Source organism: Hydra vulgaris, chromosome 03 (genome assembly GCF_038396675.1).
Source record: "Hydra vulgaris chromosome 03, alternate assembly HydraT2T_AEP".
Taxonomy (NCBI): Eukaryota; Metazoa; Cnidaria; class Hydrozoa; order Anthoathecata; family Hydridae; genus Hydra; species Hydra vulgaris.
The window spans coordinates 69,752,222-69,767,500 of NC_088922.1; the positions used below are offsets into that span (position 1 = coordinate 69,752,222).

General features: G+C 28.2%; 1 protein-coding gene across 3 annotated transcripts in view; it reads left to right on the forward strand.

The window, feature by feature from the left end:
* Positions 1–15,279, forward strand: part of LOC100199673 (transmembrane protein 94) — a 94,278-nt gene that overhangs the window by 29,949 nt on the left and 49,050 nt on the right. For 2 of the 3 annotated variants that reach the window (XR_010637773.1, XM_065794111.1), the window contains exons 18-20: positions 4,601–4,679; positions 9,440–9,504; positions 14,067–14,121. Coding sequence is in view for 2 of the 3 variants with exons in the window: in XM_065794111.1 (XP_065650183.1) it covers positions 4,601–4,679; positions 9,440–9,504; positions 14,067–14,121 (199 nt within the window). In the remaining variant the exon portion in view is untranslated. The remainder of the gene's footprint in view (positions 1–4,600; positions 4,680–9,439; positions 9,505–14,066; positions 14,122–15,279) is intronic. The other variant, XM_065794112.1, reaches the window with a different exon arrangement.

Genomic DNA, 15,279 nt, shown 5'->3' on the forward strand with positions numbered 1-15,279 from the left:
ATATTTTATTGTAAATTTTTTTTATGATACTTTGATGTTCTTCCTGGTTTTCTTTACACTAATTATCAACATTTTGCAGTTTTTAGTTTTATAAATAATACTTTCCCAAATTTATTAAGGCTTATTTGCATCAATGGCTAACTTAAGTTATTCTTTGAAATAAATGAGGTTTTTAATAAGATTTTTTCTTGTTTCACTGCTACATAATTTAACTTCATTTAATCTGGATTTGATTTGGTTAATAAGAATTGGAAAATTTGAATCTTCTGTTAAGGTTATTATATTATTCTGATAAAAATTTCCTCTCTTTTCTATAAATACTATAATGGTACTGCTATAAAGAGCTAGCATCTATTGTGCCAACTACTAAAATTCATTCTTCTGTTATTTGTCATTCAATTAAGTCTCATTTTTTATTGTGGCTGTTCTTAAGTGCTCCAAAAACTCCTACTTAATCCCAATATTGTTAAAGTGTCAAATTCAAAAATTTTTAAACATTTTTGAATTTGACACTTTAACAATATCTTGCTTCATACAATTTTTTTTTGTTCTCCTGCTTTTTAACTCTATTAGTGGTTGTATCATTATTATTAATTCATATGTGAAGTTTCGAGTTTGATTTCCACCACATCCCTGGTGGTACCGCGCTTTACTTGTTTTTCTGCACAGCAGCCTTGTTTGTCAAGTTTTTTGTTTCAGAGTTGAGAAAGAGTTATATAAAGTAATAATTAATAAATTAAAGTAGCCTCCTTGCTGTAATGGCCATCTTTGCATTGGGTAGTTGAATATTATACAAAATGAGAAACAATACAAAAAAAACTTTTATCCAATCCAACAGATCTTTAAAATATAATAAATATTTCATAAGACATTTTAAATATTTCAAATATAGGTGTTTAGATGTAACCTCAAAAGCAATTTAACTGTTAAGATTATTGGGAGGAAGTCCTTTTACCACTACCACATAATCTTCTGCTAATGTTGTTGGTGAATGAATTTAATGAATTTTAATATTGTTGGTAAATTTTTAATGAATTTTTTACTTTACCGTTTTATTTGTTTTTATTATTGAAATAGAAGTGAGGGATTGATTAATGATTAAGGTTTTTAAAACTGAGGGATTGATTGATGATTTAGTTTTTTCAAAGCTGAGGGATTGATTGATGATATATATGATCATGGCCCCCACAAGGGAAGGGGCAGTTGTACTCTAGCACTAGGGCCTGGAGGTAAATGGGGTTGACCAGATAAATTAATATGCCCCTAATATGTATATCAATACACACGTATGCATGCACAACAGCTAAACATTTTTATTTACTTATAAAGCTACAATTTTTCGAGCCATTGTGTGAACCATTTCCCGCTTTTGTTGTGTAATTTTTACTTGGTTATTGAACCGTTAAGCATAATTTTGTCAGTAATCTAGATATTGATTGCCAAGAGCAATAAAAATAGGTACACTGTCAATGTAATTTCTTGTTTAAAATAACATTTAAAAATGATGTTATGATAAATAATAATAATCTTTTGATAAGGAATCTTGTTTGGTTGAATGCAGTTAAGTCAAGTTTTGTCATTTTAATTTTGATTTAAAGAGTTAATTAATGTTTTAAAAAAGGGGCCCATTGATACCATTTTATGATAAAAATGAAGTTAAGCACTTCATTTTTATCATGAAATCAAAATCTTTAAGTGAATATATCTTAAAAACTTTTAGCCTTATAAAGTTAAAAAATCAATTTTTTTAAAATTGATGATTTGAGTTTTAACTTTAAAACATTTAAAAATCTAATCCTTTTTAAAACAAAAATCTCTTAATAAATACAAAAATGATTTAGATTCTAAAAGTAAAGGTATTTTCAAGGGAATACTTATTTAAATAACAAACTTTTAATTTTCATTTTTTATCTGCTTAAGAATTTTTCTTTTTTCTTTTTTGTATGCACAACCATTAAAGTGGAGGGGGTAAGGGGTAGGCGGCCTGTCCAGCATGCAGCCCCATTTCAGGATATGGGGGCCATATATATGATATATATGCATATGCATATTTATTTAGACTTTACTTAGAGTTATTTATGCTTTTTTTTTTAATTTAGAATTATTCAGCAGTCATTCTATAAATAATTTTATGTAATTATAAGTAATTCTATGTTATAGTTATCAATTGTTCTAAATATTTGCGGCTTGAGTGATACAAATTTTTATTTTTTTATTCTTTACATTAAAAAAAAAATTTTTTTTTAAAAATGTATAAAACAAAAACCATTTACCATTTAGCTAAACAATAGGTCTAACTTTTAACTAACTTTTTTTAATATTTTAAATATTGTTTTGTTTTTAGTGATTTTAGTGTTTTTATTTTAGTGGGTAAATAAAGCTTTTATTACAATTACATTTGAAATAAGTTAATAATCTTATAGGGAGTATATATACTGAGAGTGTAGCTCTTGCAATATCTGAAATTTTATTTTCAAAATTAATGGTAGAAAAGTAGTTTCTTTTTAACACCATGCTTATTAAGGTAATAGCGTGTTATCAAAAAAAAAAATTGTACTAAGTTATTTGTCCAGAAATTAATACTTTGTTTCAATAATTGTATTTGTTGGAAATTTTGCAAATTTAATACAAATTTCTATTTTAAACTAAACAACTTATTTCTACGTATTTTCAAATAAATATTATTTTTAAGTTTTGTTTTCAGTTTAACATAATGTTAGTTCTATGTTAAGTTTTCAAATAAACTAAAGTTTTGTGACAATTTAGTCAATTGTGGTGTCAATTAGACTATACCGCTATCACTAAGTACTACATATTTACATTTATCATATCATTATTTCAAATACTTGTACATTTACCTAATGGGTGATGCGTAAGTAATTGGACAAAATAAAAATGTCAATAATTTATTTATAAATGAAAAAAAAACTGTTGTTTTTTTAAAATAAAGTATTCAACTTTTAATAAAAATAAGTTATTTTTTAAATGAACAAACACCACCATCTGCAATTGATCTCAACTTTGCTCTGACACCTTTCATAAGCAACTTTAAAAAAATTAAAATCTATTTCTCGTAGATATAATTTAGTTCGATCAATCAAAACTTGCTCTGTTGAAGTTTACCAATCTCCCTCGCAAACCTTCTGTGCCTAATGTCCCCAAAAGCTTTTAATTGGTTGTGCTTGAGGCACATATGGGGGATTGGATTTATTATCAATGTAATAATCATATTGGTCCATCTAATTTAGAGAATCTTTAGAATAATTATAACTTGCTAAATCTGGCCAAAATAAATAGTTAAAGTCTCCATGATACTTGTGAATTAATGGAAGAAGTTGTTTTTCTAAACATTCATCAATATAGATTGATGAATTAATTACTACAACCTTGAAACTACATTAATAATTTTTTTGGAAATTTCTCTTTTCCTATAAAACAAACACTTTCTGGGCATTTTTTGTTGTTTGTGTATTATCCAGAATTTCCAGGCATGTTGTCCCCTGCTAAACAAAAGTATTTTTTGTCATCGATAACCAAAAGCAATTTTTGTGTTATAGAGTTGGTTTAATAGTTTCCTGCTTTTTTTCTTTGCCTTTATTGTTGTTCTATAATGTATTTTGGAATCTTTTCATGTTTTCTATATTTAGTATTCATTTTTTTTAACTGATGACCAATTGTCGATTGATTTACACCAAGTTTAAAACCTATTTTTCTCTGACTGACCTCTTTTCAATCGTTGACAAGTCTCGTTAATTTGGCTTTCTTTTCTCTAATCCAGGATGTTGGACGACCAGGGTGCTTTCTATCAGAAAAGAATTGAACAGTTTCAAGTCTTTTTAGGTTATCATATATTGTACTTCGAGCAAATCCTTTTCAAAACGATTTAGGATTTCTTTTTTGTTATATTAGGTTTATTTACAAAAAACATTTTGAGTCGGTTTCAAAAAGATTCTTGTTCAGCTGCATTTAACCTCATTTTAAATAATTGTGTTTCAAATAATAAAGTTTGTATTTTATAGAATGTTTATGCCTACGCATAAAACCACAAAAACAAATTATTATGCCCAAATAATTAAATTCAGATTTGTTTAATAACTTCCGCATCACCCACTACTACTACTATAAAAAATTTTAATGTAGTTTTGTTGGTGTTTCATTAGCTTAGGTAATTGTTATGTCGTTGATTTTTTATAAATTTAGTTAAAGTGTTGATATTTATATAATTTTGGTTAATATTTAATTAGAACAATAACATATTTCCACTAGGTGACAGTATGCCCTTGCCATCTAGTGGTTACTTTCATGAAAAGGATATTCATGCAGTTGAACATATACAACATTCCGTCACAAAATAACCCCTGAAACCCTTTGACTACATGAATGACAAAAGAAATATTTGGTGTTCTATAATTTTAAATTTCAAAACTAAACAACTGGTATGTTGGCACAATAAGTATTCCACTTATCTATTATCTTTGGGAATGCTTTTTTATGAAAAACCTGTGTCACAAAATTAGTAGTAACTGCCTGGTTCGATATAACTCTTCATCGATCAAGTTGCATATTTTTAATAGTTAAATACTTTATTATTTTTTTTTAGAGAAAAAGCTCTTAGCTTTTTTCAGCGTATGGATATTACTGGAAGATGTTTAGCTTACTCATACAGACCTGTATTTGAGGTGTTTACTATTATTCATTTGTTCTTGTAATTTTAATTTTATTTAAATTTTATATTTATATATCTTCTATATTAAATGTAACCTTGTAAACTTCTTGTAAATTATTGTATTTTGTCGAATAGCTTTGTTAAAATTTACTGTTTATAAGATCATATGTACCTGTATACTTCCTCTGCCACAGTTCAGGTTAGGGTAAAGATCATCATGATTACCCTGCTACTGTCAACATGTGATCATGTTGACAGTAACAGGGTAATCATGTTGACAGTAGTGATCATTTCCTGCTGAATTGTTGGATTTGCTTTTCTAGACAAAGGGTAGGAGAAGTTATTTAGGGCTAAAAATAGCTCCTGCCTTTAAGCTCTTGGATGAGTAAAGACTAGAAATGGTGATTTAATAGAAATAATCAATAAAACAGGTTATAACTGCATTCACAGTTACACTATGATTGAGTCAAGCTGTTTTAAATTATATTACACCAAATTTTTAATAGAAAAAAAGCATAATTGCTATTTTTTCCACCTATCCTACACAAATATTTTTACTCTTAAAAGACCATTTAATCTTATCTTTTATAAAGTTCACCAGACTTACTTGCTTTTTGCCAGACCAATATAAATTCTATTTCTTTTCTTTGCTTCCTAATTCTTTTTACTTGATCATTTTGTGTCCTTTTTTTTATTCTTTTCTCTCTTCTCTAAAACTCTTTTTGATGTTATTTCTGGTAAAATTGCCCATTCTTTTTCATCACTCCTTCACTCCTTGATCTGTGTCTCTGACCTTCGCTTGTGTTCAGTTTCTCCTTGTTCTCCTTCAGGTAGTTTTGACCATGCTATGATTTCTCTAAAGCATTCATCTCATACTTCTTCAGAGACACCACTTCATTGGATTTTTTGCTATTATCATTTTGTTATTATAATTTTTTTATTCTGATTCACTTCCAACAAGACTGCAAGCAACTACTATCAAGTTGTCAGTTACTAGAAAAAAAGAATAGAGTTATAGAGCAAGGAAACAGCTAACAGAAGACTTGAAAAGTTGAAGGTTGTATATGAGTCAAGAAAACATGAAGATGGGAGAGAGTTCCAAAGGGTTGAAGTGCAGGGAAAAAACTAGACGAATAAAAGTTTTTGGAGCATGCAGGGGTAGATACAATAAAAGAATGAAAATTTGCTGAATGGCGAGTCAAACAGGAATGAGTTTTAGTTAATGGAACTAGAGACAATAGATCCTTTGAGCAGCGACCATGTTAGTATTTGTAGAAAAAAGAAAGAGATGCAACTTTATGACGATGCAAAAGAGGCTCAAGCTTGGCAGATAGAGCGGGTCCAACTATGTTTACAATGTGTTTTTGGACCTTGTCTAGAAGAGAAAGAGCATCGTTAGAAGAACCGCCTAAATATGACAACAGTATTCCATACAGGGATGAATAAGAGAGGTAGAGAATGGAATCAGGAGAATGTAGAGGTAGAGAATGGAATCAGGAGAGAGAAAATGGTGAGCACGATAAAGAGAAGCAACCTTAGCAGATGCCAATTTAGCAATTGATTGTGTATATGGTTTCTATGAAAGGTCAGTAGTAAATGATAATCCAAGAAGATGTAAAGAAAAGGACTCATTGCGAGGGTTGCCATTCATTGATATAGTTCTTTGCAGTAAATAACTGAGTTTTGATGGAGTTAAAATTTACAAGCTTTTGTGAGCCTCAATCTGTTATAGAAGTGAGATCAGATTCAAGATCGGTTGCCTGTTCTAAGCGATCGAAAAGAGAAGACTTTTTGTCCCTGACTAGACAGGAGTATAAAGTTGAGTAAAAAGAGTTTCTTTAGATGTAAGGTTGTCAAAAAGATCATTAATGTAGATAAGAGACATAGGAGGTACCCCAGAAGTTGCTGGAAATAAAAAATAGTGTTGGCTTTCGAGGATGACTTTAATAAAGCGGTTAGAAAGAAATGATTTAATAATTTCAAAACTTTCCCAGATGAAACACCATATGAAACAAACATATGAAAGATGACCAGCATGCCAAACTTTGTTGAAAGTCTTGGATATGTTAAATAGAAAATCTTAGATATGTTAAATGCAATAGCCCCAGCTTCTCCACTTCCATTTAATCCAAAATAAAATCATCCAGTCACAGCAGTTAGTTAGTCAGCCAAAGAGCAAGAGGATCGAAAACCGTATTGATTCTCTGACAGTAAGTTATTTAATTCAAGATGGATTTTGAGAAATTACTTTATCAAAGACTCAAAGATCTTGCCAATAACAGAAAAACTGATTGGACAATAATTAGAGGGGTCAGATGATCTCCTGAGTTTTTGAAGATTGGAACAACAGTTGCCCTTTTCCAGCAGGTAGGGAAACAAAACTCAGTTGAGCATTTATCAAATACTTAAGAGAGAATTAAAGGGAGTTCTAGAGAGCAATTTTGTAAGACTATGACAGGAATGTTGTCTGACAAGCCGTAGAAGAGTCGAATTGAGGAATGAATTTAGCAACAGAAGCTGGAGTTATTTCAATGTTTAACAATGGGTTAACTTGTTTAACGGGAATGGAAGGAAGACATTAGCCTTAAGGTTCATGAGTCGAGTTTGAATTAAAAGTTCTTTGCAAATAGTTCTGCCTTGGGAGAGGTTATAAGATCAGTCCCATGAATAAGAGATGGAATGTTAGACCTACCTTGGTAATAGCACTGTGAATTGAGAATAATGGAGCTTAGCTTCAGACAACACCTTTTTACTTCAGTTAAAGCGTCAGACAACACCTTTTTACATCTTAAACCTGACTAGGATTCTTTTCATGATTTTTCCTATGATGATTCCTAGGCAGATGTCTTTCGTCTGCATCCAGGCAGTAATGGATGTTTTTATTTGATTTTGTTGGTTTCAAATAGTTTCATTCTACCCCATGGTTTTACCTTGTGTAACTGATAGGACTTTTAGTTTAGTTAAAAACGATGTGTTTTAAAGACTTAACCATTGTGTTTCAAAGACTTTTGGAAAATCTGTGTCTTCAACGAAGATAATCAAACAAAAAAAAGAATATCAATTATTCCATCTCTAATATGTTTTCCCAAAATCACGCAGAACTATTTACAAAGAACTTTTCACATATCTTTGCAAAAAACATGATCGCATTTTTTATATAGTTACAAAAAGCACCTTAATCCATTGTCAGGTTATGGAATTACTCCTGGTTTCACAGCTAATTTGTATTAGCTGTTATTAATCACTTATAAATATCTACAGCAGTCCTTATAACATCACAGTATTCTCAAGGACTTTATTCATTTTTTAATACAGTAGAATCCCATTAACTCGAACTCTAAAGTCAGAGTTAACTGGATTCTACTGTATTATTGTATATTTTTATATTTTACAATATATAGTTTCTATATATTGTATGACTTAAACAAATGTCCGAATTAAGCAAAGCTCTCGTTATGTCAGACTTTTTGAAAATGTCTCATTTATTAAGGTTTTGAGGCTTTTGACACAGATAGACACATAAATGAATTTTTTTTTTTTTTTTTTTGAATACTGAATTGCGTTTTTTTTTATTCTATATTTTATTTTTTTCTGTTGACTAATCAGACAATGTTTGCTTTAGAATACCATATTTTTTTGATATAGATACATATAGTTCTCCTTTGTTGATTTCTTTTAGCAATATGTATTTATTAGTTTTCTTTTAGCAACCTACAACATTTAGAATAAATCAAATTTAAATCAAATATATGCCGAATTGAAGATATCAATGAAAAAGTTTAGTTTGTTAATTATATTTGGTGCAAAATTTTATTTAAATTTCGAGTGTTTAAAGTTTAGAATTTTAATTGATGTTTTTGAATTTTCAATACAATAGTCATTATTAAATAAAATTTAATCCAAGCTTCACTGAGTTGATGATATCAATGAAAATGTTTAGTTGCAAAGTTATTTTATATTGGAGCAGATAATTTTTTAGTAAGTTGATAGAGAAAACTCAAGAGGAAATGAAATTCGTCTGACTTAGTATAAGTCCAACTTATCCAGGGTTCGAGTTAATGGGATTCTACTGAATTGTTTAAAAAGTATTTAATAAAATCATGTGTCTGCTGGAAATTGGCATCTGTTATTTCAATATTTTAAAACTTTGGAGATCATTTAGAACCTCTTAACACTTTTCTTTATTTCCAGTAATTTCTGGGATATCACAATGTTCCATAATTGATCCTGTGTTGTTCATCCTTTATCATAATAATCTTTGCGATTACTACCATGGTCACTGTCTAAAGTGACTTAAATCACAGTTCAGTCTACCAAAACTTTTGTAACTTGTCAATCAGCAAAGTTGCATACTTTTATTGTTTTTGTATGTTTAAAAAACTTCATTTATTATTTTTCCTGGAACATCAGTGCTTTGTATTTCTCTTTTGTATTAATATTTTCCTGACTAATACAATTTATGGGCTTATTTAAGTTTTTGGTTTCTGTCGACCGCTTTCTTATCCTGTCAACCGTTTTATTGTTCTTTGGCTCTTTTCTTTGTTTGCTAACAACTTATTTAGTGGTTGCTAGTTGTTACTTATTGAGTGGTTGCTAATAGTTACTTATTTAGTGGTATCTTACAACCTTGCTAGTAGGAATTTTTTTTTAATTGTAACCTGCATTACATGTTTATTATTTATAGAGTATTCAATTTTTTTCAACTTAATTTAACATGTATTAATGTGTATATTACTAACATTGTAATTATTAATTATCATAATTGTTTTTTAGAATGTTAATGTGAATGACCATTCATTTGTTCAATTTTCTAATAAACGCTGGAATTCAGTAGAACTGTTAGTATTTACTTTATTTGATTATTATAAAAGCTGTTAATATTTACTTTATTATTATAAAAGATGTTACCGTGGTGTGGAGTAAGAAAGTCTTTGTTTTCGATATCTCAATTGATAAGAGTGAATTAATACTAATAAATAATGAATTCGAATTCTTGCTTTTTGATAATATTGTAGAATAATAAATAAATTTTCAGTTTTACCCTATTTTAGGCATGAATACTTTCAAAAAAGTCTTATTTTAAGCTGTAATGTAGTTCGAGGTGATGACAAAAAGAAAGTACTATAATTTTGTTTGAAATAAAAAAAAGTCCTAATAAGTAAAAAAGAAAGTCCTAATGCATAGTATTATATATTTCTTGAATAATGAAATGACTAATACACATTTTTCTGACATTTGTTCATTCTACTCATAATATAAAATTAAAAATTCCTTTCCATTATGCTACGTATAATTTTACTTAGTTTTTGACTTTTGAGCTGCTTTTTCTAATTTTTATTTCAAACTTTCTAGCTGAATTCGCTTTCTTTCCTGTTTCTCAGACTCTTTTTCAGCTTTTTCTCAATTCTTTGTCTTTCTAATTCTTCTTTAGCTCTCTTTTTCTCCTCTAAACAATATATTCGTCAGATGTAATGACTGATGAAACTTTTGTTGCTTGTTTTGGTACTTTTTTATTCTAAAATTCTTCTGGACTAACAAACATTGTCATATGCTTGCAAAGGTCCTTGAACTGGTGCTAAAGCTGTCTCATATTCAATTGTTGATTCTGGTTGTATTAATTTCTCATTACTTACTGGAATTTCCTCTAATGTCGTTTCTAGAACCATGTTCTTTTCTCAAGTTGTGGGATCAACAACCTTTATTTTGTCCATTTTCTTCTGCCAGTAATAAAATAAGGCTTTTTGTTTTATTGCATTTGTCCAATACCTTAGATTATGATGGGCTCTAAACGATTTTTATTGGCCATGTGTCATATCATTTTCTAAATCATTATTGGCCTTATCGATTGGACTTAAAAGTTCCGCTATAACCAGAGTTTCTGCGGATTTTTTGGGATCTCTTTGAATTTCATTTTCTAGTACACTTATGGGACTTTCGTAAGATCCAAATTTTCTAGCAAAAAAGGACACAAACCGCAGCATTTAAATCCATTTGGTATTAAAGTTGGATTATCCTGTGTTTTAGCAATTGTAGTCTGGAGCAGGGGCACAAATGTCCTTTTTGGTAGATGAACTCCAAGGTTTTGCATTCTCCATTCTGTGACTATGTCGGTCCAAATATCTTTTGAAACAATTCCATTTTCTCTGCAGTTGTCCCAAATCTAAGGTCAAATGTGATTTGTGGCTATCTAAAAAAGAAATATTGGCAATAGGACATTATTTTTCCATAAAAATTCAATGAAAGGTCCAGATATATAATTGTAAAATGTTTGGGACATCTGGTAACCTTTGGCTGATTTACCCATAACCCAATCTTTAGGAAAGTCAGCTGCAACTTCTGGTGGAATTTGCTGTTCATATGGATACAAAATCAAAGGTGGTGCAAATAAATTACTTGCATTTACTGTTATCATAACTGAGAAACTTTTTTTATCACTATTTGCAGTGATGTTATACAATCGTTTGTTTTTTTGTCCAATTGCATTTTTAACAGATGGACACAGATCAAAAGATGACTCATCAAGGCTCCAAATTTGATTATGACCCTCAAACACAGACAATAAATTATTTTTATCTATATACTCTGTTATTTTTTGGAGCCACGTTTTAATATCTTGTTTGGAAACAAATGTTCTGTGTTTTGGAAGTATCTGAGCCTTTCGAATTGAAAGTGTTGAATGTCTCTTGAAAAAATTGCGTGCCCAACGAGTGCCAATTACTTTTTGGTCAAGATTCATTTTGTGTGCTAAAATAGATGCACCCTTAAGAAGAAGTTTCTTTGTGACTAGCATACCAACATTGGCCATATCAGTTAGCCAATTTTTAATTTTAACCTCTACGGTTTTATCAAAAGTGTTGGTCGCCCTATTTTACTCTTTGCTCGACCTTGTGTTTGTTGAACAAGGGTTGTCTTAGGTATTTTATAAAATTTAAATGCTGCATATATTGTCATAGTCTTCTTTTTTATTTTATCCAATAATTCATCCATATCCCGTAAATATGGCTTGTTAGATCTTTTTGGGCCTAAAACAAAAAATTAAACTATTTTTGTACGGCTAGCACTTTTTTTCGTATACGGGAAAAAAAAAAGTCACAATTTTTCGTAAAAATATTAGTTTTTATGTGTAAATTGATCATTTTAACATGCAAATTCAGAACTTACCATGTTCATGTATCATTATTGATTAAAATAGTTTTTTACAATAAAAAACCTAACTCTTCACCATACAATTTTTGACGCAATGTTCAATATGGCACAAGCCTATCTATACCTCAGTAAAACAAATACTCTGATTGGCCAAATTTTTCACCAATCCAGTCAATTTTTTTATGGAAAGTTTCTTTAAAAATATTTAGTTAAAATAACAAAAAGTATTTTCTCAAAGTATTTATTTTATAATATACAAAATTCCTCGTTTGTTACATTAGGTCTTTCATATAGCATAGGACTTTGTTAGGTCACACCACGGTAGTATTTACTTTATTATTATAAAAGCTGGATCCTAACTTCTAGTATTTATTTGATTATTGTTTGTTATTAAAATGCAGCTAAATTTTAACTTTAAAAAAATTTGTTTGGTATTTTTAATGTGTAAATAATAACACTGAATAACTTTTTAACAAAGTTTTCAAATATTTTTCAATCTGGAAAAATTGCAAAAGTTGAAAAGTAATATAGCTCAAATGGTTTTACCTTAAACTTGTGTAATGTTCCGGTGTTACTTTTTGGTTGGTGTCAATTTATATTTAATAATTTAAATGCGTTTATATATATATATAAATATATATATATATATATATATATTTTAAAACAATGATAATTGCAAACATCAAAAGTATGAATCCAGCCATGTAAAAGGAAATTCAACCTTTTTTCAAAAAATGCCCTATACTAACCAATCAAAATCCAGCTTGTTGTGTTTATAGTATAAATAGCTTGCTTTTGTTAAGATTGTTCCTTTATGTTGATGTCATTGATAATTGTCTGAAGTTTGGTCAGCATATTGTACATAAAATTATGTTAAGAGCTCATCTCATTCTAAAGACATTTTGCTCATGAGATAGATCATTGATAGTTAAAGCCTACTGTACCTATGTATGTCCTATGCTAGAATATTATTCTCATGTATGATCGCCTTACACTATCTGCCAGATTTATAACATTGAAAAAATACAACCCTTCTTTAATTAGAGAATAGATGGTCTGTAGTCAGATATCCTATGATAAACTTCTAGCTATATTCATGCTCCATTCGCTATAACTTTGTTAATTGTTGATTGATTTAGTATTTTGTTGTAAAATTTTTATTGTTAAAATGGACAATGATTTATTGAACGTTTTTCAACTCATACTTAGGTAGTTAAGGTCTTTGGAACTTTACTTTTTTTCGGTTTTAATTTAATTTTTTAGTAATTTTTACAGTACCTAAGTTTACTTTACTAATCATATTGTAAGTAAATCGAATAATTTACAGAAAAATGTAGTGTCTGCATCATTCGCCTGTCGTCATGTGTCTGGATAATTTATCTTGATGTTTAAAAACCATTTTGTTTAACTATATTCTTTTACATAATACAGTTTTAGCATATTTTTTTTAGTTCAAGTCCAACAAGACTGCAAAGCAACCCCTATTAAATTGGGAATTACTAGATTTCCAAACCACTGTCGTGTTTAGATGCAGGGACAGAAACAGTAAAAGTATGTGACTTTGCATACTTTGCAAACATTATTCTTTGAACGACAAGTCAAACAAGAATAAGTTATTGTAGATGGAACTAGAGCAGTTGCTCTTTTGAGCAGTGACCATGATAGTATTTGTAGAAAAGAGAAAGAGATGGAACTTTACAATGATGGGAGCGAGACTCAAGCTTGGCAGAGAAAGCTAACTTTATTAACAATACATTTTCTAAAAGAAAAAGAGCTTCATTAGAAAAAAACATAACAAAATTTCTAATTAAATACAACAAACTATTAATACAAAACTATATTGTTATACATTATGTTCTGTTCACTACATGATATATCCACTTATAATGACATATTTAGTAACACCTGCATTGTATTTTACACAGATTCAAAAGGTTTTTTTTAGGATTCTTGAAAGAAAAATTTCTTTCAAGAATTCTAAATGAATGGAATATTTTTTTAATAATATTTATTATATTGAAAATTTTTTAAATATTAGTTTTTGAAAATTTGAGTTTTTACTTAAATTTTAGTTTCACTTGTTTGTTATATTAATTATTGAATTATTTATATTAATAATAATATATTTATATACTGTTAAAAATTATTACAATTTTAGTTCAGATCTTGAATCTTAATTAAGTTTATTTTTATAATCTGAAATTTAATTTACTTTCGGTAAAACTGAGTAAAAAACTTTAATCGTGTTTTTAAGGCAAGTTTCAAACAAAGTGTTTACAGACAGTGGAAATCAGATGTGTGAGGTTGAAGTATGCCCATTTTCTTTTTTTTAGTTAATAGTTCTTTATAAAGTAAAAAAGTTGTAATATGTTTTGACAATTTGAATGATAAATTAAAATAAGTTAATATTTATAAACAATATATATACACACATATATATAAATATATATATATATAAAATATATATTCGCAATTTTTTGTTTGTTTTTGTTATATATATATATATATATATATATATATATATATATATATATATATATATATATATATATTTTCTAATTTAGCAATTTTTTTGACCATTCTTAAAAATAAAGAATGTTTTTGTCTAAGTTTTTTATTAGGGATTATAAAGTATTTCATATTAAATTTATCTTTTATATAGACGTATGATTATTTACTCTTTTGCGGGGAGAATTTTATTCAAAATAAATAGCTTTTGAATCTTTAATTACTTTAAATCTCTGCGCGAAAGTCGATAATATTCTACTTTTATTTTAAAGTTAAATTTAGTTTGATTTACTTAATGGATAATATATATCACAGTAAATTTACTCATAAACTAAATCAAAACAGCCAATTAAGTTACTAACAGTTAAGATACTCATTTAATAAAGTTACTTAATATAGACAAAGACTCACAAAAGTTAGCCATTCAAATATTTCTATTTAGATCATATGTTGTTAACACATAATAAGCTTCTAACTAAAAATTTTTTTAACAAGAAATCTCAAATAGAAAATGAAAAATGCAATGCCATTTTTTTTATATATTTGAATAAAATGAATTTAAAGTGATATCAATTGAACATTTTCCATAACCTTGCAAGTCGTTTTTAAGAATTTTTTTTTTAAAACAAATCTATTTAATCTATTTAAACAAAAGACATCTACTATGTAACAAAGTTGTTACATAGTAGTATAAAGTTATTATAGAGTAGTATAAAGTTATTACATAGTAGTTAAAAGTTATTATATAGTAGTATAAAGTTGTTGCATAGTAGTATAAAGTTGTTAGGTAGTAGTATAAAGTTATGTAGTTGTGTAAAGTTACTAAATAGTAGTGTAAAGTTATAACATAGTAGTATAAAGTTATTATAAAGTATTATAAAGTTGTTACTTCATAGTGTAAAGTTTTTACTTAGTAGTGTAAAGTTATTATATAGTATTGTTAAGTTATTATATAGTAG